The sequence below is a fragment of the Lissotriton vulgaris genome, chromosome 10 (assembly GCF_964263255.1).
Source record: "Lissotriton vulgaris chromosome 10, aLisVul1.2, whole genome shotgun sequence".
Lineage (NCBI taxonomy): Eukaryota > Metazoa > Chordata > Amphibia > Caudata > Salamandridae > Lissotriton > Lissotriton vulgaris.
Genome location: NC_141698.1, coordinates 558,507,844 through 558,535,030, shown reverse-complemented (window position 1 = coordinate 558,535,030; position 27,187 = coordinate 558,507,844). Strand labels below are relative to the sequence as shown.

At 42.4% G+C, this 27,187-nt stretch overlaps 1 protein-coding gene across 1 annotated transcript in view; it reads right to left on the bottom strand.

Moving 5' to 3' along the window:
• Nucleotides 1-27,187, bottom strand: part of APOLTP (apolipoprotein lipid transfer particle homolog) — a 1,141,779-nt gene that overhangs the window by 1,037,974 nt on the left and 76,618 nt on the right. The window contains exons 4-5 of the mRNA XM_086941409.1: nucleotides 13,391-13,577; nucleotides 8,375-8,502 (exon numbers count right to left, since the gene is read on the bottom strand). Coding sequence (XP_086797535.1) covers nucleotides 8,375-8,502; nucleotides 13,391-13,577 — 315 coding nt within the window. The remainder of the gene's footprint in view (nucleotides 1-8,374; nucleotides 8,503-13,390; nucleotides 13,578-27,187) is intronic.

Sequence of the window (27,187 nt, the reverse complement as noted above, 5' to 3'; positions counted from 1 at the left end):
GTAGGTGGCTGATGAGTGGTTGGGTGGTAGGTGGAGTTCAGTGAGAAAGTATGAGTAAAGCATTTTGAGCAGCAAGCTGTAGAAGGAAGATAGAAGTTGGAGTAATTGCCAGGAGGAGGGTCAGCAAGGGCACGATTGGGAGAATAGAGCATCAAAGATGTGACTGGCAACAAATGCACTGGATTGTTGGTATGAATAAGGCAGAAAGAAGAAAGTTCAAGGATCTTTGGAGGCATGCAGGGGTGAGTGTGAGCGAGACAAAATGAAGAGGGTGGATACAGAAAGAAAGAACATGGTCTTAAGTGAATATCAAGTATAATAGAATAGACAAATACGTAATTGGTAGTGCTGAGAAGTATGTTGAACAATTTCAGCCAGATGCAAATAAATGATTGCAGATAGGTCCCAGATGCAGATTAGAATAAAAAAAAATGACAAGTAGTATTAGCATAGCAGATTTCATGAGGCAGATGGATATTAGACCCAAGCAATACAACACATCCACCATTTATCATATGCTGATGACACTCAATTGATCATCACTATGAATTCAAATCTGGAACTTACGAAAGTCAAATTCAAACAATGCATGTTAAAAAATTGCATCATGCATGGTTGTCAACTTCTTGGTTAACTCCAGTAAGATGGTGGTCCTACTTTTCAGAAAGGCTTACTCAACCTGGTCCGACGACTGGTGACCAACTGAACTTGGACTACCTCCCATACCTAGAAAATGTGTTAAAAATTTGGGCATAACCTTGGAAGACAATCTCTCCATGAATGAGCATGTCAAAGCCATTTCTGGAACATGTTTTGGTCTGATGCTAATGCTTAGGAAGGCTTTTCATTGGGTCCCTTTAATGCTAGGAAACCCCTGGTTCAGGCGTTAAGAGTAAGTCACCTGGACTATGGGAATTCCCTGATGGTCGGAATGAACAAAGGTTTGTTTTCCAGACTTTAGGTGATACAGAACACAGCAGCTCACCTCGTCTGTAATCTTCCCCCATGGTCTCCATTTGCACCTATATTATGCTCCCTTTACTGGCTACTCATAAAAAAGCGTTCCCTCTTCAAACATGTGTGCCTGTTTTCTAAATCATTACATGGGACCTTGTTATCTTAAAAATAAAATGCAGCCCTATATCCCAACACAACATCTCAGATCCAGTGAGCTTCTACTACTATGCCCTAAACACATTCATAGAATCAGATATGGTGGACAGTCTTTTCATTTTTTGCCCCCAAAAACTGGAACCAGATACCTCTGCCCCTTCGCTCTGGCTAAAGCCTAATCCTTTTTAAGAAACTCTTGAAAACGGAATCTCCTAATGGAATTAAAGCCTGCTCCTGACTGCTCCAGTGCCGAGAGATCCCCTCAGGGAGGAGTCATGCCCCTAACAAATATAATATAATAATAATAAAGGTACGTGAAGTCCGGCTCACCTGCGGAGAATTTCAACAAATGGTGCAGGTTGGCAGTGGATGAGGTTGCGTTTCTAGCGAGAGCTAACCCAAAGGGTAGGAAGAAGACATCTGACATCTTGCATTTGGATGATTGGTTTCTTGAGGAAAATATTGCCTTGTCTTCTTAAAGAGGGTCAGTGTTCTTTGCACATATCACCACACACATAGACTACTTTACAGCCCTGTATCTAAATGTCAACCACTACTCTTTAAACAAGCTCCAAATCATCCAGAATGCTACCGCACACCTGATGCTGGGAATACCCAAACTCCCCTCCGTCAGGGAAGGATCCCTTCATTGGATGCCAGTAAAGAAGTGAGTGTCTTTCAAAGCACTCTGCCTGACACACACAATTCTCCACTCTCAGGGGTTGAGTTACCTCAGGACATCCCTGAATTGGTATCTCCCTAAGAGACCTCTATGATCGGCTGGACAAAACAAGGTGGTGGTACCTCGGTTTAAGAAAGCTAAGTAGAGGGGATGTGTGTAGTAGTCCTTTTCTTTCTGTTTTAGATTTTCACTTCTATACCTTGTTGCATTTTTTATCTAATGCTTTTCTTTATTTTGAGGAGAGAAAGGACATGTTGTAGTAGTCTTCCTAGTCTCTCCTTGGACCTAGTTCTATGTTTCTATTATGTCACTGCCATGGTGACGGAATATGTGTGTTTGAATACCGGGGGGCAGTTATGTTTGTCCGGGGAAGCTGTAGAAATGAACAGACATTAAACTTAGTGTTTCCACACTTACCTGCCTCAGTGTGATCACTACAACGTTCCCTTACTGTGGCAGCTGCCAGGCTTAGGAATTTGCTTCCTGCACATATCAGCATATCAGGAGCCTTAGGTCGCACCTGATGTTCAGTAAGCAAATTAAAACTTGGCTTTTTGCGGAGTGGCTCTCCTTTTGGGGGTGGTTTTGTGCTGATCCTGATGCTTTGAGCTATCACCACCCTCACAGTTCTCTCCTTTGCATAGCGCATTGATGCCTTTTGGTCTAATGCGCTCTACAAATGATACAAATACCATAGATCTACATTGCCTTTTATACTCTCTATGTTGACAGAGGTGTTTGCTGATTTTAATGGAGAATGGTTGAAGCTAATTTTCTCCCTGGTGCCTTTGCTGTATTTCTTCAAATATTTGGATGTAGCATGCTAAAAAACTATTACACTTAACAAGCATTGTATTTTTTATTATTTTAGCTGCTTAGCCTATTGAGGTATTGGATTATTTAACTAAGCAGGCCCCTCAGAGTATGGCTTGATATTCTGTGTAAACACTTGAGGAATTTGATTGGTTCTATATCACAAACATCACTTAGTTTCCTCCTTCGTCAGCATGTTTGCATTCTCTGTTTTCTCTTCTAGACCTTTAAATCAGTTCCCATTTTTGTTGCTAAGTTATTCTGAACTGTTTCCACTCTGTCATTATCAGCCAGGAGATCTGGAGTTGTTAGGTAAGGAGGATCTCAATAACTGGGCATGGTTATACCTTATCATTGATGTGGCCATGTAAGAGATTTATACTGGAAACAACTGTGCCACACTTCATACACTTTGCCCTAGTCAGGAACACAAAAGCACTTTTGCAGTGAGAACTTGTGCTCCTAAGCAGAAGGGCATCATCGGAGAGAGGGAGCATAACATCTGCCATTCTCTGAGTATGTGTCTCTGCCCTCCAGTCATCAACCAGGCTCCACCTGGTTGGTTAAACTCTCTGGAGCTTTTTGAAGCTCGATGGTCAGACCGCTGGCCTGCCATCAGCAGATGGATGTCCTCCACTCTGCTGGTGGAAGATCACCTGCCATCGTTCAATATCCCCGCCAGGAAGGCAGGGATCTCCATGGGTTCATTGAAGGCAAGAACCTCATATTTACTGCACCACTCTGCAATGTTTTTTTTTTAAATCTAACTCCCAAACAAAGAGGCTCATTTCTGTGTGTGTGTGGGTGGGGGAGGGGTATTTCTTAGAATTCCTATTTAGGTCCTTCAGGCTTTCCCTGTAGGTCCCAAACAGGAAACATTTACACCATCCCATAAGGTGGACGGGCTTATGTACTTCGACTGATGGTGAAATAGCGGACAGGCCGTTGGACAAAGGCTTCAGATAACAAAAGCCTGTGAAGGCTCGACCATCAGACACCTAGTGCTTTCCCCGACTCTAAATAGAGGGGCGGTGGGGCACAAGATTGGTGTATTTACTTCATCCACCAAACTCTAAATGAGCACCTCTGTCTGCACTCACTCTTACCTCAGAGAGCAAATGCAGTGGAGCTTGGACAAATACAGGCACCATGAAAGCTGCTAACCTGATTTTCTCTGTGCCAGGTACACCCAGAACTCCTCTGGCAAAAGGTCAGGAACCACAGATGGGAACAGGTTGTGACTTTGCCTACTCCTGTGCTGGTGTGTGAGGAGAAACCATTGGAATTTTCTTGCCATTCCAATTTAGGAGTGGATGGTGGCTCAAAGTGTAGATCACCTTCAGGGTGGTTTACATTCTTTGCTTTCCCTGAGAGGTTCATAGTCTTATTTCATATTAATATTTCAGGTGGAACACCACTGTATAAAGCAGGATCTCCTCCACCTAGATGCACCTATGGAGAACATCTGCTTCATCATTAGATAGTGATGAATGTCTTCCAGCAGTTGCACATGATAACAAAATGAAGGAACAAATAAGCATAATGTGCATGTTTCAGCTCCTTTTCTTCACTAGAACAGCCTTCACACTTTCTGTAATATGGCCCTTGTAATCCACAGTAAACAAAATTCATACCTTCTGATAGTGAAAAGTGGAGACGTGGCTGTTCTTCCAGACCCCCCACTGAGTGGCTGTTTCCCGACTCGTGGGCAGAGATGGCATACATGAATAAATGTCCACTGTATAATACCTTCTCATGTTACTTCCAGAAAACTACAATCTGCCAATAGCAACAGGTTCAGCAATATCCTCACAAAAAAACTGAGCTATGTGCATCCGCATCATCAAATGACGGGCTCATCAATGTCTCTAAAGTTGCAGGATTGTTCTTTCTACAAGAGGCTTCCACTCTCACACACACACACACACTCTAACCACCAGCTGGCTCCTGGGCAAATGTGGCCTTTGTGGGTTACACTTTGGGCTCTAGAGCTTGGCAAACAGGTATCGAAATATCTAAACCATTTCACTTCCACCAAATTTGCGAACGTTCAGGAAATTTACAATAAATAATATATTTTTTCTGTTTTTTTCTTTTGAAAATAAAATCGCTGTGTCTTTCATTGGGAAGCAATGATGAGCTAATATGCTAAACAGAAATCCAAAGCACTATCTCCCCAGCAACCACAAGAACAGTGCCAAACCCGCCGGCTCTGACTCACCAGTTCCTCTGTGGTTTCAGCAGGGCAGACAGAAAAGAGTGCACTAAATCCCTTATGCGACCAGCTAGTGTTTAATTCATGGACGCTAGACAGACCACAGATAGGGGGACAGGGTTCTCCTTTCCAGGGACTTGTCTATGAATGTTGTGAATACTTTAAGTCTGGTCTGTTAAGACAGGAGGCAGCAACATGTTTTAATTTGTATATAATTTAAGTAAAATCAAAAAGTAGTGTCCTAAAAACGCGTTTTAGTGCAGTAGCTAGGCGACTAACATGTACCTTCAGGGAGCTTGCGCTGACGCACCACGCCTAGGACATGCATTCTTCCGTTCGTAGCTGGATCCTGGTACTCACAGTCAAGTGTGGCTCTTTTTGGGTTGGAAGCCTTCTGTGATCAGCAGCAGTAATGCTTCCCTATAGCTCAGAAGTTTTCACTTTTAACCAGTCCCTCCTGTCACAGACAGTGCAGGGCAGGGAGACAAGCATTGGAATAACACAAAATGATGTTTCCTACAGCGGAAAGTGTTGAGGGCTCCTGAGTCTCCCATATCTCAGATATTCATTGGCCTTGGCCTCAATGGGGCCAATCTGAAGGTTAGGGGCGCCTGGAAAGTTGGGTCCCCTTGCACAGTATGGGCTGCAGGTGTTAGTGCTACGCCCTTAGGGACAAGGACCAAAAGGACACAGACTTGTATAGGAGGCACCTTGCTTATGCCTGACAATAGCCTTAAGTGTTTGGAGGGGGGCCGATGGCTGCTCGGCGGTGGAACAGTGGCATAGGCACATGCATCAGTGTACAGTTGCACCCGTCCCCATGCTTTTCAATGGACATAAAGCACTTCTAACCCTTCACAAAGGCTGTGAAAGTGCTTTTCACAAACTGGAAGGGGGTGTGGGGCATTGTACACCACGCTTCGTTTAGTGTGTGTTGTGTGAAGGCGATGTGCAGAATTACTCTATGGGTTCAATTTCCAAGGTTGTCCAAACGCAGGGTATTTTGAGTTGCTGTAAAATATATAAACACAATATATGCACATAAATAATACAGGGGCACGTGAAATATCATGCAACTTGACCTAAGAAACATTTTTACCCTTTTACTCATTTCTCATTGCTTTAGCTACCCAAAGCCCCAAATCCCAAAACTTAATTTTTGAAGTAAACAATAACCGGAAATCACCAGATCGTTAATATAGAAATTAAGCAATTAATCTAAAGAGCTTAAGATCAGTTGTAAAGGCTCGTGGTTTCTGAGAGGCTTATACCAAAGACCATCTGGTTGCAAGCAGAGCTCCCCACATGCACTGCATTATATCTAAAAGTTTAGAGCCTCTCTGTGGTTTCCCATATAGCTTTGTAAACATTTTGAGAGCAGGAAATTACTGGCTTGAGGAATACCGCACAACCCACTCACACCAACAAAGGGATTTCTCTGTTGGTGTAAAAAAGGAGAAGATGCTATTTATCTGTATAAAACATCCTTTCCTGGGACATGGGTTTGTAGTACCATTCTAACAGTCAACTCTGATGTCTGTGGTGCTTGTACAGCTGTGCTGCCCACAAACCATTTTCAGTAGGAAACCTTCCAAATAGCTGCTAGACAAAGCATAAGCAGGCACTGAAACTCTGTTCCCCAAATTTTACAGTGATGTACCCCCCCCCCCCCCCCCCCCATAGATACATGAAATGCTGTTAACGCATTGGCAGATATTGCATGGATATGGCATGCAGGCTTCCGTGTGTCTGTATTGTGCCTCTTGGTGCAACAAGATTTAAATACATTCTCAGCTCGTGAATTGAGTACAGAACATTTACCTGCAAGATGGCGGCTACATTTCAACCAGGAAGTGACCAGCCCAGAGGGGCCCCAGAACTATCTATGTACTATGAATGGGAGGTAATGTGATGAGACGAGGAAAACGGTGCGACCCGAGCCTCTTCCTGTCTGAGCTCCACAACCAATGAATACATATTCTGAGGAATTAAGACACAACATATCGCATGAAATAAAGTTCCACATTTTTTAAATATTTACATATAAAATGTAGTCTTGTAATTATGACACCAATGACACTAGGATTTAACTGATAACGTGGAGGAGGGAAATCTGAAACAGCAATAGAGTATTATTTATTATTATTTTTAGGAAAAGAAGTGATGTTCTATTCATCCCATATGCTAATGAGGGGAGTATCAACCTATTAAATCTAATTTTAAAAAGCCTGCCAAAGGAGAATGGCTGTCTGGTTATTCCTGATTGTATTTTATCTTTGAGGTTATGGATATATTGAGAAAGATTTTATGATACAGTAAAGTTACTGACCGGAACTATTCATGATGTGTCACTCAAATATGTCATGCTTCAAATATAACTTGGTATCACCAGGTGGCAAGCTGGGACTGCCTACACTCCAAATGAAAGACACCACAACCAAGCCTCAGCCTCATGCACTCTTCAGGACAAAGGGTGGGTTTGGCCGTGTGCCCCTGATCATAAAGGCTCTAGTGTATCCACGCCTGCAGAGATCAACTATACTGGACGGCCAGTGCAGCCTAACCAACTCGTGATGTACAGCACATCAACTTCCATCTCAAAGTCTGTCCCTCCTATGCCACAGGTGCCGGTTTCAAATGAGGGTGCCACAGCAAGAGAGGATGATCAGGGACCTGTACCGAGACCTCACACCATCTGCCTGGGCTCTGCTGAGAGCTCTTTGTCTGCAATTGGTAAGGTTACTCAATGAATACCTGGTGGAGGACTAACTTAGGCTTTTATTCTAAGGAACACCTTATTATTATATATCTTCCACTATAGAAAAAACTCTACCTGCAGTCTCCTCACAACAACTGACCACTCAAAGCCCACCTGAAGGCTGATGCAGAACCACAACTGTTCTGATCACATCTTCCCTTTTCTTGCTGTGGTCGTCATCACCCTTCAGTCCAAGAGTAGCGCCAGGGTTACCAAGAGACTAGTCAGAGGAACAGCTACTACCCGTGACTACCCCGAATTGATTCTATGGTTGGAGTGGGCGTGAAGTCAAAAGAGCCCTTGATTTTTGAAGGGATGGATTCTACAGGATAGATCAGTGTTTTAAAGAGTGGTGTGAGGTTGGTCTGTGAGCGCCGCTTTATTTATCAGGCCTTTATTTGTGTATGGCTTCATGGACTGCACTGCCATTGACATACCGTGTACCGCTTCCCGGAGTCGTACAACAGATGGGAATGAGGAACTTTACCACCCAGACCATCCGTAGCCCGCATAAAAGTGCATATTGTTAGCCCCTTGGATGCAACAAGACACAAGCAATAAGGAATCAGATTTTGCACACGTGCATTGGCCACAGGCAGTACATCTGCATACGCCAGCCTCATCTGAATAAACACGGCGTGGGATTAGGATTCTTGAATGGAGAAGACCACCCTGAAGGTTGTGACGTGGTACACAAAATGACCTAATGAGATCGTGGGGATTAAGGCTTTCTCAAAGCAGTTCTTATTATTTCAGTGACTAAGCTGCAGCCATTTAAAGGAAAATGTCTTACCGCAAAGCTCATGCTCTGGGCAACGCAAAGCTTCCTGACGGTCTCCATCACTTCTTCTCCCTGGGACTTAGACACAATGCCTTCTTTTTCATATAGCAAGCTGCTCAAGAAGAGGTCCTTTGTATGTTCTGAAAACAGAAAACAAACAATCCGAATTGCAGTTTACCCCTTTCAGTGAAAATGTTACTCTCCCGCCACCGCCCTAGCAAAGCCAAGCCCTTCATTCAACCCTTTTGCATTTGAAAATGCAAACCCAAATTCATTCTCTTTATTAAAAAATACCCAGAGAAATTGTAGATTTTTCTTTTCAATTTATAAAGTGACAATGAAAGCGATCTGTGATATTTTATTTTCTCAAAAATGTTGCAACGTGAAAACAAATGTTTGTTTTTGTTTTTTGTAAAATAAAAACAAAACTGCAAGAAAGAAATGCAATAAGGAAGTAATTGAGGGGATGTAAATATTTTCAAAGCGCTTCACGTTGCGTAGGGTCGCTAATGCAAGCCCATAAGTCTCTTTTTAGGTGGTTGAATACCGCCAAAATCGGGCTGCAGAGGACTTCTCACACCACTGGGCCCTGGTGCAGCTTCTATGCTATGTATAGCTCCGCCACTGCTTTCAAGTTAGAGATGCAAAACAGAAAAAAAACGGAAGAGTACAGATGTACTGCACATAAAGGCCCTATTCAGTATTCTAGTATCACTGACCCAGAAGTGTGACAAAAGTCAGAACAGTTTTTTTTCTGTCAATATTCCAATCTGTGCAATTTATGTTCGGTGACTTCCTAAAAGGTCCTGCTAGATATAATAAATATGTAATCACAGTTTTCACATTCGCCCTGTTTGAGGATTTACATATTCCTGTGGTTAGTCGGTAAAAGGACTGGAAGTACATTAACACTGCACATCTTTTTCTCCTGTGTATGCAAAAAAGATTTGAGGAGATTGTATTTGCATCAGGACGAACCATGGGCACAATCTGATTTTACCCGATGTTCACATAAAAAGAATTTGAAAATATATATTTTCTCTGGTTTTCAAATGAGAAATACGTGCCTGTGGAGCAAAACCAGATCAGCTATTAACTTACAATTCCCAAATTAGAACATCTTTATTCAAAACACTGTGCCTCACTTACACCAGATTCTAAACAATACCTGTGTGGCATACACATTCATTATCTATTTTTGCTATGGTGTATAAATATTTCGTAGACGTTCTCTAGATAAAATCTGTTCTATTTGCTATTAACAAGCAGCAAAACGGTGCAAATTGACTTACTCTTCGGCACATCGGGATCCAGGGTAACGCCCTCAAATGGATTGCCTCCTTCCTCACAGGAAGAACCCAGAGAATCCGCCTACCATATTTTACCTCGGAACCCAAGAACATCATGTGTGGCACCCTCAAGGTTCATCCCTCAGAGCTACCCTGTTCAACTACTACATAACACTCCTGGCCAACATCGTCAGAACCCGCAGCCTTAACATCATATCCCACTCAGATGACACCCAGCTCATCCTTTCCCTTTCAGAAGACCCCTCCAGCACTAGGACTAACCTACACAACTGCATGACAGGCGTAGCAGACTGGTTGAAGTACAACTGCTTAAAACTCAACACGTACAAGATGGAAGTGTTGATTTTTGGGAACAACTCCTGGTGGCCTACCAAAACCGGACACACACCAATGGCATCATCCTCGACAGCAAACTCACCATGAAAGGGCAGATCTATGCAGTCGCCTCCGCCTGCTTCCACACTCTTCAGATGCTCAGTAAGGTCTTCAAATGGCTCCCGAGCACCACCAGGAAAACCGCCACTCAGGCCCTACTCACCAGCCATCTGAACTGTGGCAAAACACTTTATGCAGGATTCACCACTTAACTCCTGAAGAAGCTCCAGAAAATACAGAACGCAGCTTCCAGACTCATCTTTGACTTCCTCAAATCGACCTAAATATCCCCCCACATGAAGCTCCACTGGCTCCCAAACCAGAAAGGTGGTGATTCAAGATGCTGACACTTGCCTACAGAGCCTTCCAAGATCAAAGACGAGCCTACCTCAACTACCGCCTGAACTTCAACCAACCCTCCAGACACATCTGCTCCTCCTCCCACGCTGGCATTCCCTGCATCAGCCATAGCAACAGTGGAGGATGCACCTTCTCTTACCTCCCGCTAAGTCCTGTAACAACCTTCGCCTGCTTCTAGAACCTCATACTCCCTCCTGCAATTCAGAAAGGGATTCAAGATCTAGATGTTCGACAGATCCCACCTTCTGCAGCAGTAGCCCAGTACCTGGATATCATTGCAGGTGATCAGTCTCGCTACACAAATCCTGTTGATGAGTGACTCTGGGCCTTTTTCACAAAAGGCCTCCACACTTGTGGCAGAGGGCCCGCAGTCATGGGGGAGTCTCCGCACAAGGGAATCACAAAACCATTCGTAAATCAAGTCCTTTGTGTTTTTGAACTGGTGTGAAGCTTCCCCTTGGGAGCTACAAAGCTGTACACATTTTTAAAATACACAGAAAGTTATGAATGGAAGAGGGGGCACTTGATAAATAGATGGCATCAGGATGGCTACGTGATTTAGTGTTAAGCACATGAAGGTGTCTTTGATGGCACTTCGAAGAAGTAAACTGTTTTACGCCTCTGTGCCAGCAAGGAAGTGGGCAATATCACTCAAACCCTAACAGATTTATTTATTTATAAAGTTTTATATAGCGCGAACTTGATCCCGAAGGATATCAGAGCGCTTTACAATTTGAGGCAATGGTAACAAATCAGAACATTAGTCTAACATGGGGAATCTAACATACACCTGGGTGAACGAAGTATGTGCTAGACGATGGAACACAATGACTCAAGGGGAGCAAAACTCACCAATCAAGTACAGGAACAACAACCAAAACCAAAATCAATGATCATATACAAGAACACCAATTGACACCATAGTATGTCCGATGTGCCCAGAACTAAATTCTGGACACTCAAAACTCACGCCCTTCATCTCTCAGCACTCCCAACCCATGTTCAGCCTCCTTCCATCTTCTCTCCACATGTGTAGCTTTGAACAATGTACAACTTTTCTGTGAGTTCTGTGAATACTGAAGAATGACAGTGGAATATTTTAGGGGGAGAATTGGGAAAGAAGACTGTCCATTACCCACATCTGTGCATGAACAAGGAACATTGTAAACTACTTGCATAATGTAGAAGGATTAATTCGACATTGGAGTCCAGGGAGACTCCTTCAAATGGATGGCCTCATATGTCCCTGGAAGTACCCAGATAATACATTTCCCACTGTTCACATCGGAACCCAAGAAGATCATCTGCGGTGTGCCTCAAAGCCCATCCCTCAGCACTGTCCTCTTCAACACATGCATGACCCCCTGGCCAACAACGTCAGATTGCACTGACTCAATATCATCTCCTACACTGACAAAATCCAGGTCATCTTCGAGCTGTCAGAAGACCCCATCCACCACTAAAGCCAACTTCCACAGATGTATGATGAAAGTTGTCCATTGGATGAAAGACAACTGTATCAAGCTCAACAAGGACAAGACAGCAGTCCTCATCTTTGGGAACAACACCTCACCAAGGAACGACACAAAGGTTCATTTTGCAATCCTGTGCAAAATGTCAGACTACCATAGTAGTAACTAATTATATCATCTTCACATTGCACATTCAAGAAAAGGCATTGGCAACCAAAGACTGAACTGCGCTCTGACTTGCACAATTATTTCGCAGTTACCTCTGATACCCCTGTACTTTAACAGAGTACTCAGAGTTGACATATTGATTATGGGAAGGTTCAGCAACCAAATACATACTTAATCGGAGAGTAATACCCTGAATAAAACATATGTGCTTCGGCCAAGCAAAAGACTAAAAACCCATTTGCGAGTGGCATTAAAACCTAATATTAGCCCTAATCTTAACTCGTACCAAAAGTTTTTGAATATGTAACAGTAAAGTTAAATAGATTTTATAAAAGTACAGAACACTAACCAATCCCTACCAAATATTAAATCCTTATGTAATCACCCATCCTACCCCTGACCCTATCACTAACAAATGCTATACTTACCAACTTTATCTAAACTAAATTGCCAAGCATGTCCTAAAATGTCACTATTACAAATGTTAAATCTTGAATTTTATTATTATTCCTTATGTTGTCCAAGTAGGAAATGACTCAACCAGTTGGATTAACCAAAGAACAAAAAATATATTTTGACTACAAAATTTAATCTTGCAACTTTCTCAGGAAGTGGATTGTTTGCTCAGTGACTGCACAGCTGGAACCATAATAACAGCAATAACAACAGTGTTTTATACCATTCAATGAAACTCAGTGGGTATCCTCATACTAAAACTAACTCTAACAGTCATTAAATATTTAACGATATGAACATGAATTGAATTATAATAATGACATTACATCAAAGGGGTAACCTACATTATTGTAAATATGTTTTCTATGTTTCAATTAATGTAATACATTTTTGTTAAATTAATACTTTTATAAAAAATTGCATGTTTGCCCCAATCCAGTAGTCTTATAAGTGATGCACTTAACATTTTCATTTCAAATATGTATCATGTATTACTTATTTCATTCTGGTAATCTATTATTACTCTAAAATAGTCTTTTAATTTGCCTATGTGTTCGGCATAAAACTCAAAGTCTAGATCCAAGAGTGAAAGTGATGCAATGACTTTGTAATTACTGTTGAAGTAATGAAATCAAAGTAATGGCAAGTACAAGTAATAGAGAAGCACCAGTGCTGTCCAATCTGATTTCTCAAAAAGAGGTAGTGGGTTAGAGAACATTTAAGCTGTACTTGCCATTTATTCTAAAGCAAAGGAAGTTACCTCTTTAATTAAACTTGAAGTGAATGATGTATTGAACCCTTGTTTGCTAAACATTAAATAAGCAAATAAGTGGATAACGTAAAACATATAACTAATGTTACATATCTATTTGTTTAAATTGACTAACCTGTATATACCATTTTAGAGTCCAGGGTAATCAGCTTGAGCATAGATTCTGTTAGTGTTGTTGCCCCGTTCTTCTTCTTAGAGAATAGCGTAGCAAGGTGGGACTCTGTGCATTGAGTTTCTGACAGGATTCCTTCCTTAAAGCTCTGCATACACTCAAGCTTGGATTCCAGAATGTGCTGCTGTGACTGAACAAACACAAAACCACAAGGATGAGAGATGCTGGATTTGCTCATCATTAATTTAGCGTGTCATTACTCAGGAGCAAGGCTCATCAACATCACCAAAGGTCTCAAAAAAGAAACTGTCTTACACTACATACCGTCATTGTTGTGATTTTACTCACATTCTGGTGAACAGGTGATGCTCAAAAAAAAGTTTGTTCAAGATTTGAGAGTAATTCGTTAAAAAACGAATATCTCCTATTCAACAATCACAAGCCTTTTATGAAATTAAACAGTTTTCTTTGAATGTGAAACATTTGTATAGAAACTCCATGATGTTTTATAATAACTGTTGATGTCATAAAGGAAAACCTGAGAACTCTACAATCAATTTGTACATCTTTATTCCGCATTAAAAATTGTTAAATACAGAATCTTGTAATGGAGCGTAAATGTTAAAGGCAGTTAGCCTCAATCAATTCACGCTATCAAAAAGAGATGTACCACAATTATTTCTCGATGAAAACATGTAAACTGCTTAAGTCGAAAAATGTGAGATTTCGTACTGCATCGTAAAAGCATGCAGAAGTGTTTGAAAACATGGAAATGTGAAAAAGTAAACAAGGAGAGAGAAACAATGATATGTACCTATGCATGTAATCACATGTTCAGAGAAATTAAACTTATTTAATATAGAAAGTGTGGGGGCAATAACTTCTAAAATGTGTCAATCTGAATTAATGTCTACGCAATAAAACATCTTAAATGATAAAAATGCTTAATTTAAGAATAATCAATAGTATATAAACCTGCAGCTTTCTCTAATGTTATGTGATAAAAATTATGTTTTGAGTAGTACCTCATTTTGACATATAACCTTTAAAGAAACATACTGATTGAATTAATTAAGAAAGTCGAAATAAAATTATTATTGTGTGTTTTATATTAATCATATTGTGGTAATGAGTCAGCGAAATTTCATGTGGGCTTCGGATGCTTTTCTCTTTTTTTTCTCGAAAAGCAGAATATAGCTGAAATAATCTTTCTATCTTTATTCTTTATTTGATCCATTAAAATACAGATCATAAAAGTACAAGAACACATATAAGAACAAGCATTTACAATGCAACGGTTTCGACTTTGGAAAAGTTTGAGCTATTGGCATTGTAAATGACAACATTTGTATTTATGTGTTGGTTTTGAAAACAGATAAATAAATGGCAGTCATTTACATTGCAAATAGCTTTAACATTTCCAAAGGCGAAACCGTTGCATTGTAAATCCTTGTTTAGTGTTTGTTCTAAGCTGCTCAGCCTACATCTATGTCACCTAGAGTTCTTTTTGTGTCTGCTTGAGATGATTGTCAGTTACATTTTAGGCTGAGCAGCAGTGCAGCTGCTCCCGGTGGGGTCTAAACTGGGGATTTTACTGAATTACATTCCTGCTTTTATCCTGTACATCAACCTTTGATTCCAAGATTAAACCTACATCTGGACCTACCAACCCAAGACTCATCATCTTTATTTTTATGAATGTTACACATTTCCTTGCTGCAGGAACTTGCAGTGTAGGCCCTGTGGCAGCAGTGCCGCTCCTCTTCATAGCTGGGGATGAGATGGCAGTAATCTGTCGCCCACCCCAGAGCACCATGCACCTACCCAGCTCCAGGTCCCCGAACTGCAGCTGCAGGCCCTAGCTCTTCAGACACAGACCTCGAAATCGCTCGCTCAACATCTGCATCCCAATAGTAACTATGAGAGCCCGGGCAGGAAGACATGAGGGAGACTTTTCTTGGGTGCAGAGCGGGGATACAAGGCTCCTACTCCGTTGCCATCTTGGACACACCCCACCCAGTGTATGTTTAATATTTTGGTGCATCTCCAATGTTATGAAGGAAATCGAGTAGGTCTTCTTTGGAAAAATAAGTCAATCTTATTTCTGTTTTCGTTTAAATCATGAAAGATAACACAATAAAATGAAATGAAAACACATGGAATTAAAATAATAAGCCAAAGTCAAATATTTTAAAAAAAAAACGTTATTCAAAATTAGTTAAAATAATCTAGTTATTGCATATGAAATAACACCCAATTTTAAATATTTTTTGGTAAAAACATTAGGGAAGGTGCCCTCTTTCCAACTGCAAGCATTTATGACGAACAATAAAATTCAGAGCCTAAGTCAGGATTTCAATCTCAGAAGCATCAAGGCAGCTTTTTTCTTCGCTTTCCAAACAGCCATTCCCTATATTGCGGATGTAGGTGGCCCACTTTATTGTGTTCAATTTGTCAGCTGATTAACACGCCTCTGAGCACCCCACCCTGTTCAGCAGTGTGTAGGTTGGTATCAAGAGGCTCTAAGAGCCAATATTGTCCAAGAGAAAGGCTCTGGCTGTGAATGGAAAGAGCAAATACAATAAATATTTGATATAAAGTACTAAAGTGGATCTTTATTGCGTTTTTCTAAAGTTAAGCAGCATTCTTGCCCAGTCCCTGGATCAACTCATCAGAACATGAATTTCAAGATGTCTATGAAAAGCCATAACTATCTTTCTCCCACTATACCCTGAGGCTGCTAAGCAGGTCTTGTCGCCTTTACTCTGAAGCAGATCAGTCTAGAACTGCCAAGGCCATTTTCGCGACAATGCAATATTAGGGATTCCCTTTTTCATGAATCATTCACAGTCACTGAAGATAAACTGCAAGTCATATAGAATAAAGTATCTAGTGCAATCACGAATCCAGTAAGGACTGCTGGTCTCTAGTTCTTCACTGACCCCATGGATTCAATTCAAGGGTCTCACAATTCTTCATAAATCAGTCTCAATTAACAGTTCTGAATCTCGAACAATGATTTGTACATTCTCAGCTAGCGAGAGAAGAGATTAGGGGCAAACAAACTGGTCCTTCCACTAAAAAGCATTAGGAAAAAGACAGGCAGCAGATAGTTTACGAATATTGCCATCAGAGGAGGGAATAAAATATCCGAGGCCCTTAATGTTTCTCATCGAATCCATGCACTTCGAAACTTTCTAAGAATGCCAGTTTTAAAATTAACTTTCATGCACTGTAACACAGTAATTTACTTGTGCAGTGTCTACTTGTCCTTTCGACTCCTGGTTTGAAAAACTATGGAGTAAAAATCATTTGGGCTACAGACAGAAATAACGTTCATCAGAAACCGAACATAAATCAAGAGATTAGATTAAAAAACAATAAATGTCACGAACATAATCTGGGATGGAGTTCATAATTAGCCACCTAGAAACCAAAAATATTTCTTCACATAGCAACCTTGCCTGTGTGACTAGAAATTATATATTTCCATTGATTAAAGTGCATGTTTTGCTAAAAATCCTCATTTTAAGGGGCCCAACAGCTTAACAGTGACACTCCCTCCTCTAAACAGTGGTCTTCAAACTGTGCATGTGGAGAGGAAGATGCAAAGCTCTGGCCAACAGCAGCACCTACTTTGTCCCTGTAGAAAGCAGTGTTGTGATTTAGTGATGAGCTATATAAACACATAGTGAGCTCACGAACGACCTAAGCAAGGCACTAAGATCCATTCTTCCGTGATATCAACTAAACACGAATTACACTTAGTGGCAAATCCAAACTAATTCGCCCACTACGTGATAAGGCAAATTAGTAAGTAAGAATGCGTCAAATACATATTATTAGAGCGCCCTTTAAATGTTGTTTAAAGCAGACATATAAGATGCCTCATAGAAATATGTAGTCCAAGTGGTTTCACGACATGTCTCATTTCCATGCAGTCAAGGCTATTCAACCAAACAAGACTTTGCATGCGAGCAAATATAAGCCATTACAGGATGTGAATAGTGAAACACACAGAACCAGAAAACCAACATGTGATTGCTCAAAAGGTATGACACGCTAAAAGGCATTAACAAAAGATTACTCCCAATGTTTGGGTTTTATGTTACACAGTTTACATATAGCAAATCTGCCATTTACACGGCTTTTAGGCGCCGATAGATCTCGGCTTTCCTACAGTCTAGTAAGTACAGGCAGGTAGACGAATGCCGCCCCTACTTAAGGCATTCAGGTCTTATTCCAGCTTCCTGTGCGATTTATTTATTAGACTACTACCATATATGGGGTGCGTTTGGGGCGAGTGCACTTTTTATTAGTTCATGCTTTATGGGTTATATCTGAAGGTATATGGGATAGTCAGATAAAGAAGTATAGCACATGCCAGTGAAGCCTAAAAGAGCAAGGTAGCGTTGATTTACTTGTTTCAACTTCAAGGCTGCGTCCTCAAGGCTGCGAGAGGCGGAAGCAAGAGATATGGCGGGCGAATGGGAGGGATGGACCAAGTCAGGAAGGTACCCTCGAACACAAATCGGTGACGTTGTAACCGCGCAACCCAACCCAATAACCAGAAACAGGGGACTAAGATACTTTAACGGGGGAACCTGGCAACGTGTTGGTCCGGGACTCATAGATGTGTGATCACGGTCTAAATCCACAGCGGCCTTGTAAGCAACACTAGCGATCTGCCCGGAAGAGGCGCAGAGTTGGGCAGTGAGCTCGCCCTGGCGCCTCTTTTGTTAGGATGTTTGCAATGCCCACCTTATGTATGCGCTTGAGGGCCATGGGAGAGGCCGGCAGACTGTGCGGCGGCGGGACGCGCTGGAGACGGGACCTGCTGTCGCCGGTACTGGAATGGAGGATCGGTGACTCACCGGCTCCTCCTCTTTCAGTTTCGGCAGATTCCCCTGACTCACTGACACGGGGCGTTATCCGGAGCAGCCCGGCACTCTTGTCGTCTTTTGTTTCCGCTTTTACTTATAGGCTGCTTGACCTCGTACCAGGGGCGTAGCTAGAGCTTGTGGCGCCCGGGGCTATCCCTCAGATTGCCGCCCATGGCATCCGCAGTCCTGTGATTGTGTGAGGAACTTTGAATCTCACCTCAATGTCAAATTTCAGGCACAAATATTTCTCACATGTATCATTGGAATGCTAGTTTAAGATTGGTCTATTAACTAGTGCAAGTAAGTGTTAACTACGTGAACTCGCAGTTGAAGAGGGATGCGCACAGCACCCTGGGGTCACTCAGGGCAAGATTAAGTGGATAAACAAATGCAGTATCAAGTACCCTGGGGTCACTCGCTTAACCGCTATGTGTGTCTCACAGGCTCTCCCGAGCCTTGCCCAGCAATCATGCTAACACACACATTCTCACTGTGGCGGCCGGAGTCCGTGAGTCAGCTGAGTGAGTTTAATGAGTTTATGGTATAGGCCTGAGACAACTGAGATTTGTGTTAGGGCCTCTGATATCCTGTTAATAGTCTGGGCCCAGGTGACAGCGAGAGCAGCATAGAGTTTAGTGATTCTTCTCTTCTAGTTTATTATTTGGCTCTCTCCAAGAATAGCTTGACATCTACACAGGGGAGTCTGGCTACAGACATTCTGTAGGCCCATAACCACTGCCACAAGCCAGCAACTTTCAGCAAAAGGGTTATGGAGAAATGCCATCCACAGACTACAGAGCAACAGAAGGGTCACAATTCTGGAGTCCAGGGAGTGCTAGATGTGGAATATGAGTGGTCCTGTTGATTGAGGACACCTAGCAGCCACTTCATTTGGCAACTAAACCCCTATACATAATGTGCTGACTGACAGGGGAACGTGGGAGGTGTGGCTTCGGGTAATGATAAGTGTGTATATCACATTCACGTATACACACCTAATGTGCCTAAGACAGAAAAAAATCATTCTACTTTGAGTTAACAAACAGCATAACATTTTTTTTTAAAGTTAACCTACAGGATTAAATTTGTGCATTCAGATAAAACTATCTACGCACAGACGTGCGTGGTGGGACTTTAGAATGGGCCTTGGTGTACATATGATTTTTCTAGGTTGAACCCCGTAATCAGGGTTGAGGGGGGCCGCTCCTTGGTGGCGAAGTTTGTCAGGCTAAGGGCTCGTTTCACGCAGAATGTTACACCGACATGTTGAACCCCGAGTAGACGCACCGTGCTCCGTGAATACCGATTAACAGTATAGCTGCCAAGGTTTCAGATTGGTGTGAAATTTTCATAATTTCTGTGTAATTATGAGTGACATATGAACGACTACGAGTGACACTTCCTTGCAAACAAAATCAAGCAAAGACCAGTGAAACATAAATATCAGAAATTACACCCATTTGATGAGAAACTCTAAGAAGATCCTTAAAGAAACGCTACAAAGCACCAGTGACGGAGCACAATTCACTAATTTAGTGCCCTTGTAACCTTATTGTACTGTAACATTGACTGCTGGGCCCCGGCTCCTCCTTGGCAATTATGCACAGGAACATCGCTGAGGTCCATATGGGACACTCGGGGCCAAGGAGTCAAACAGGATGTGAGAGGCCCCAACACAGACCTCACAGCTGCCAGTCAGCCTTTAGTGCGCAGCAGATAAAGTTAGCAAACATGTGTGTTTACTTTAATACAACTGAAAAGTGATTTATTGTGTTTGCCTCACAATCCATATTCTGCACAGATTCTGTGTATTTCAGAAAAATAGCGCGTTGCTCGAATGCATCAAGTTTTTTTAAAAGGTGCATATGAGCTGCAATACAGAAACTTCTTGGAACGCTGATGTCCACCATTCAGCTGTTCAATGCTGTATTCAATTAAGAGCGGGGCTAATCACCACTTAGGGTTTCAAGGCACGCCCGGGGAAGGGTGCAGAGTTTCTGCAGTTCAGTCGAAGAGTCGACCCTGTGTTCAGATTCTGAAGGTTCTAATCCTTGTAGAGATAAAATGACTACCTTTCGAGAAGCACTAAGTAAAATGTGAGTCAAGGGCAGGGCCACTGGAAATATATGATTCTGTGGCTTTGTGCTTTCCTGTACAACTATGGATTTGCCCCACTTGCCCCAACGTCCATAATTTTCTGTATAAAATATGTCTTCGCACATTTTAGCAAACAAATTGTACCACACAAGTGCACTGCTTTAAGACAAAAAACCGCCGCTCACTCAGGCCTCTTACTTAAGTGACAGTATTGAGCAGTATTATAATTAAAAACGGTTAGCTGAGCACACCGGCCCGGGGTCGTCCAGCATGAGATACCGCTTGCTATTAACAAGGCTGAGTAAAGAGTGTACATGGCTCTCTAAGTAAAAATAATATAGTTTACCATCATGCCAGAAGTGCTTCAGTAAAAATGACCGCCGCTCGCTTCCGTGCAGTTGGTACTTGATGTAGGCGACCTCGCAGCCCGGTGGGCTGGGGAGATGGCTGGAGCTGCGGGCGGGTTGCTGCTGTCTCGGCTTCTTTTTCCCTCTTTATTACCGCTTCCGCTAGTGACACACGCACCGAGGGCAGGTGGGGGCAGCATGGCGCAGTACCTGTGCCGCCGTTTCCCGCGTGCCTGCATCTGTTCCTGGGCTGCAGCGTCTTTGCAGATTTACCAGCTGCAGTCAACACAAGGCAGGTGTGCCACTTTACTTTTCCCATTCATTTGCCAGGCAGTACTGGGACTTCAGTGTTGTCCTTCCCTTGGCACTGTAATTTCAGCGCGAGGGCTGGCCAAACATTGGGTCCAGGGCCGTCATTGGTAGCGCTTTCGCGCGCTACAAGATTGACGGCCCTGGGACGGTCACGGGATCCACAAACGTTTACATTGCGCACCGTACGTGCACTGCAGGCAGCATTTAACAAGTAGGTGTGCTGCTTGCACTTTACACGGGGGGCGCGCGGCGCTGACGGACCATTGCAGCGGCTGTTATTATTTATTTGGGGACACTGACATTATTGTAATGACACTTGAGTGTCCCCAAATAAATTATAAAGGCCGCAGCATGGGCCACCAGTGCCATGCATCTGCCGCCCCAAAATAGTGCCGCCTGGGGCGGACCGCCCCCCTCGCCCCCCCCCTAGCTACGCCAGTGCCTCGTACCTCGTGCATGCAGGGAAATGAAGTCCGCGCTGTCAAAACCTGGCCCCGCCCCTCTTCTGCAGCCGTCGCCTTGCTCGACCTTCGGAGGGAATGGGTAACTTTAATAGTATATTAGTAGTAAAAAAAAAAAAAAACGCGTTACAGATCTTGGGCGGCAGGGGCTCTTGGGAGCCGAGGAAATCCAGATACAGATAGAAAACAAGTCAGGTCCCGGGCCGCGCTGTGATTGGCTGACGTCACGGGGGTTTCCCGGCCGGCAGCCAATCACAGCGCGGCCCGGGAATGACGTCACGGGGGTGTCCCGGGCCGGCAGCCAATCGCAGCGCGGCCGGGACAAAGGGGCGGGGCTTAAAAAAAGCACCAGAAACGCCCCCGAATCGCGTTTTCGTGAGAAAGCGCGATTGACAGCCTCTGTCTCCCAATGGCTAGTCTCCATTTATGGAGCTAACCAATTGGAAACAGAGGCTGTCCTAACCTCACTATTGAAAACAATAGATTTCGATCTGGGAGGGGCTTCGCCCCTCGCCAGGTTTCGAAACCTAAAAAAGGAGGTGGGGGTTTGCCCATAGCTAATCAATACAATAGTACAATAGTAATTTAATCCATAACAGCTTGTGGGCGAGAAGCTCTTAAAATTCCAATTTATAAAGTGCCTAGGTACAATGTTTTCCTTCTTCTAAAACAGGCCCATAAAAAAGAAGCTATCGAACAGCATATAAAAGGGTTGGTGAGTATCTTAAAAAGATAAAATGCTACACAGCATTGCTTAAAATTAAGACGTCTTAAAATAGGGTGAATGAATCTTGCACATTCTTCTTTGTAAAAACCACAAAATAAAACTATGTGGAGATCTGACTGCTTTGAAACCTTATCACAAGGGCAGAGTGGCAAGTCAGAATGGTTAAACTTCATTGCGGGAAAGCCCAACATCAGAGGGATTAAATTAATTTGGAATCTTATTAAAATGTATCTATGCTGTGGTATGTTGATGATTCTTAAATAGGAATACTCCCCCACTAGGATTAAATGTGTTTGATGATATTGGGTAGCTAGTTTCTTTGCACGGTTAACTTCCTGCTGATCAAAGGCAGCCTAATTTAAGTAGGAAGTCTTAAGTTCATGCTTTGGAATCTTCTGGGATGTGCTAAGGTCATCAAACAATTCTTCTTGTCCGATTGCAACAAAGGTTGACTTCACATACTGAAGCAAGGTAATTTTGTGGGAATTATCTAGATTCAAGCAATTTTTTATAATAGATTGTGTTAAGCTAACCATTACCCCGGCACCATATAGAGTGCCATAACATGATTGGTGCTAACTTAATGTGATCAGTAACATAGGGCAATCCCAACTTTAAGTGACAGATATCATTTTGGGAATATCTGGGGAGCTAAACTATGCCCTTGAAAAATCTGTCTTCCAATTTTTGAAGTTGATCTACGGGCGTCATACCCCACACGTCTGCCTCATTGAAGACAGCGGATACTGTCTTTGTCTGGTAGACAGTTTTGATTGGTTCAAGAGGTTTTGATCCCAACTTCTTCACGAAGCCCGAGATTACACCCAGACTCCTCTCCATCACTAGAGGCCTGTTCTCAATCATACTTGTCCTCGACTGTGCTTTATCAAACATGACCCCAACGTAAGGAATGGATGGATTCTACCACCTCCAGTCTTCTTGTGCCAATGTGGAAGTGGGGTATTCTTTTAACTATGGTTCCCTGTGAAGGATTTTAATTCACTGAAGTAGTCCCTTTAGATGCCTTGAGAACTTTTTGTGAAGTTTCTTTTCTGTATTTTACAACAATGGACTCAATTTTGATTTGGCAACACATTTGACAGAAATGGATCAATACTATTGAATACCCAGAGAGAGCGCATGGGAATAGACTGACTGAGAGTAAAATGAAGTTTTCTTACTTCTGAGGAAAGGATGGGAATATAATATAATTGCAAAAGGATTACTTAATGCTTCAGGATTTCTTAGTGAGGTATTAATCGCGCCATGAGCAGCCCACTGTGAACAATCAATGGAAACCATATGGACGGAAGGAAAAGATACTTTGTGGGTGTAAACCGTGAACTTTTGGAAGTATAAATGCCCCTTGGAGAAGGAATCGGGGCTGTCTGTCATTTTCAATTTTCCCTGCCTGACACGCTGTCGGAGTGACCTTTGATTTTCCTTAATGCCAACCCTTTGAACTGAACTTTCCTTACTGTTTTGAAACCTGCACTTTGCCTGCTGGTAAAGTTGAGTAGGAAATAACCTTTTGGCTGAAGGGTTGACTAACTCCTTTCTGTGGCACGCTGTTCTTCAGTTCTGCCGTGATCACATCTCTGTCAAAGGCAAACAATATCACAATCATATTTGGTTTGGATGATCTAAACGCTGAGTCTTGATTTTTCCAATGTTTGCCTCTCCCTCTTTTAGGCGACCAGCAAATGTTCTTATTGAACCTGAATTGCATTGTGTGGCTATTTGTACTAAATGCCTGCTATTAAATCTGATTATAAGATGCGATTTCATGTACTGACCATTCAAATTGAGGCTATAGATAAATGTTTTCCATGAGTAATCAGTAACGTATGTTTGTCATTTTTGAAGTTAGACTTTCTTGTTTTAGAGTATGTGGATTTGATGGCAATTGTGAATTGGTGATGAAAATACGCATGTATTTGGCATTTCTTTAATCCAGGTCCTCATAAGGAAATTGACTCACGTTCTCTAAATATCCAGGTCCCTGTTAGCTCAACAAAAAGAAACATTGGAGAACCAAGGTTTGAAAATTAGGATGGTGAATACTTGGAAAAGTAGGAAATTTGATAAGCTTATGGGCCCCGTTTTGGTGATAATAATTTGAAATGTTGTAAAGCAATGAAATTTGCTAAGCTTTCCATTGCAGCACTTGCTTGGAAAACAGTTTCTCTAAAACATTGTTAGCCAATATGAATCCCCCAAAATATTTCTCAATGTAGGTACAACCATTACATAATCAATAGTTGCTCTGTCACTTACACAACTTCAATGACTACCTCATCAACTTATAGTTCATATGGATTTGCCACTATTACGTGGTTGATGCCTTTACAATGCCACCTCCTGTATCTAGAAATATAACTCTTAAATGACCCCCACTACTAACCCTAACCACTAACAAAAGCATCTGGACCCAAAACCTAACTGCAGCCTGTGTTCGAACCCTAACCTCAGCTTCAACACCAACCTCTAATCCCAAACATTAATCCTAACCATTGTTCCACATAAGGTGTGCGCATGCCCGTGCACCCATGGTACCCCAAGTGCGCAGTGTCTAGTGTGAAGCGTGCACATACTTCAGTGCAAATCACAACCATGTGAGAGACCTTTTCGGACTGCTGTTTATAAAAACGGGAGTGGCACAAAAAACTGTCATTTGCTTCCCATTCTCCTACTTTTTGTAATAGACAAAGTCAGGGCCGTTAATTGTGAGAGTTTAAATGTTCTGCTGAAGTCTTATTCAGCCAGTCTCCTGTGCTGTGAAAACGAAACCAGGCAGTCAGCTAAACAATATTCAACTAGGAGCTACAGGGGTATTAGCAGTCAGGTCAAGCCCCCACTCACTGACTTGAATCCCTGTTCAGTTTAAAATGTTTTGTTCCCTTGACATACATCCTGTTACGGACATGCAGAGAGAGATTAAGACACAAAGTGATATGGAGAAGAGAGATAACAAAAAATCATTGGCAGAGCTAATATGTTCAGTTGTTAACTCTTTGCACTACCACTCCAAAAAAAATATCTTTGTAATCTCTAAGCTCAGAGTGAATCGATCAATTAAAGCCAGTACGGGCTCCCAAGCATATTTTACATTTGCAGAATACGCTTTACGTGTGCAGATGAACTCGTAACGTGCATTTGCATTTCTTTCAGGCAAGTGGTACCGGCACCCAGGCAGAAAGGCTTGTTTAGGTGACTCAACACAACTATGTGACCTGACACTTTTTTAGAACAGTTCTTTCTGGATTTCAATACCTATTGTGGGACCCTCTCTTTAGAGTGCTGCTAGGGCAATTAATGTATTTCCTTGTCCCTTGACTTGAATCCCTGTTCAGTTTAAAATGTTCCCTTGACATACATCCTGTTATGTGGTGTAATGCATGAATAAGTGAGCAAGAAGAAATCACCACAAGTGTAACCAAATGTGAAAAAATGTGAGGAAAAGATGTGGAGTGTCTCACGGAAGCAACACTACGGAGGTCCGCTGGTAGTTTCTCACCCGTGGACTCTGGTTCTCATCATCAGCACCGCCACATCAAAAAAACAAGAAAAGAAAAATGTAGTGATGAAGAAAGAAAAAATGTGCACCTCTAACAAATTTACTGGTGCTACAGAGAGATATTTCTCCAATACAACTGTGTAATGGCCCAAAATAAGGTGTACCAATAACTTGGGGCCACCTTATTTATAATTAAAAACGAGCTACAACACCACTAGCTATACCTCTTTATTCCTGCCGTGGTGCTGCTCACCTTAAAAGACACAGTGTTGCCTTATAACTCCTTAGAGGGCCAACATGTTTCATTGCCTATGGATTTTTGGCAATTTCGTCACGGCAAGGGTCAAATATTCACCACACTGCTCGTATTTCGTTTGCATGTAACCTGGGGAACAGAATTAAAAACACAGACAACACACATTGAGTACAACCTTAAAAAATGACCGCTACATGGTCATTAGTCCTCCAACACTGTTATAGTCCTCAACATTGGTTTACCGTTAGGATGCCCGACTGTGGCATACCAGTGACCCCCTTCATTGTCATTCACACGGTCGCTATCCCTGTGCTGCTTCCTGTCAGCCTGCCAAGGAAATGTACACAACTTGAACCTGTAATCAAATAGTGTGCCTTACTGTCAACTTTTGCCCTTTAACTGTTTGCACTTTTATGCTAATACGTATAACTCGATAATTTGAATGTGCATGGTTTGCAGGGACTATGTCTTTTTTCAACGCTATACTGCTATGTATTACATTAGTAACAAAGTAGCTTGCACCAAAGATCTTGGCTGCTGCGTATTCTCAATTGAAATTGCATATCTAAATGAGGCTCGGTTCTACCTAATACCTTGTACCACCAAGTGGGACAATGGGAAAATGGTGCCCATCCCTCAGCATTCTCTTCATTCTCGTGTTTATACGGCAGGAAAAGAAGTGGAAAGCGCTAAAGCCCCCGTTTGCGTGGCACGTGTGCAAGAACTTGCGGTGTCCCCCACCTCTACTCCTTACCGGTGTTGTTAGTGCATTTCTCATAAAAATCTTACTTTCGGATTACCCGGCAAGTCATCTCCATTTAGAGGGGCTCGCCTGACTTCCGGCTGTCAATTCTCGCGGGAACTTCTTCCACGTTCACAGCTTCGTACTGGCTCTGTGAGTAAGACCTAGAGCGGGCGCCATCTTAACACCCCCTACGCTCTGCGAGATTTCTACTTTCTTTATATGTAACAACTGTCTAAAAATGATAATAAAGCACTGGAAACATTAGACGGGGATTAGTATGGCAATCCTCCATACTAAATTGCTCGCAGTTTACTGACACTCCACACAAATTTATGTTAAACTCTTTCGTGATTCTTCCTAATACACACTAAAATGCACCCCACATTACCATCTGGGCCATTTACAAACAAAACAATAGAGACATGCAAGTGCTTACCTGGAGAACATACTGTAGC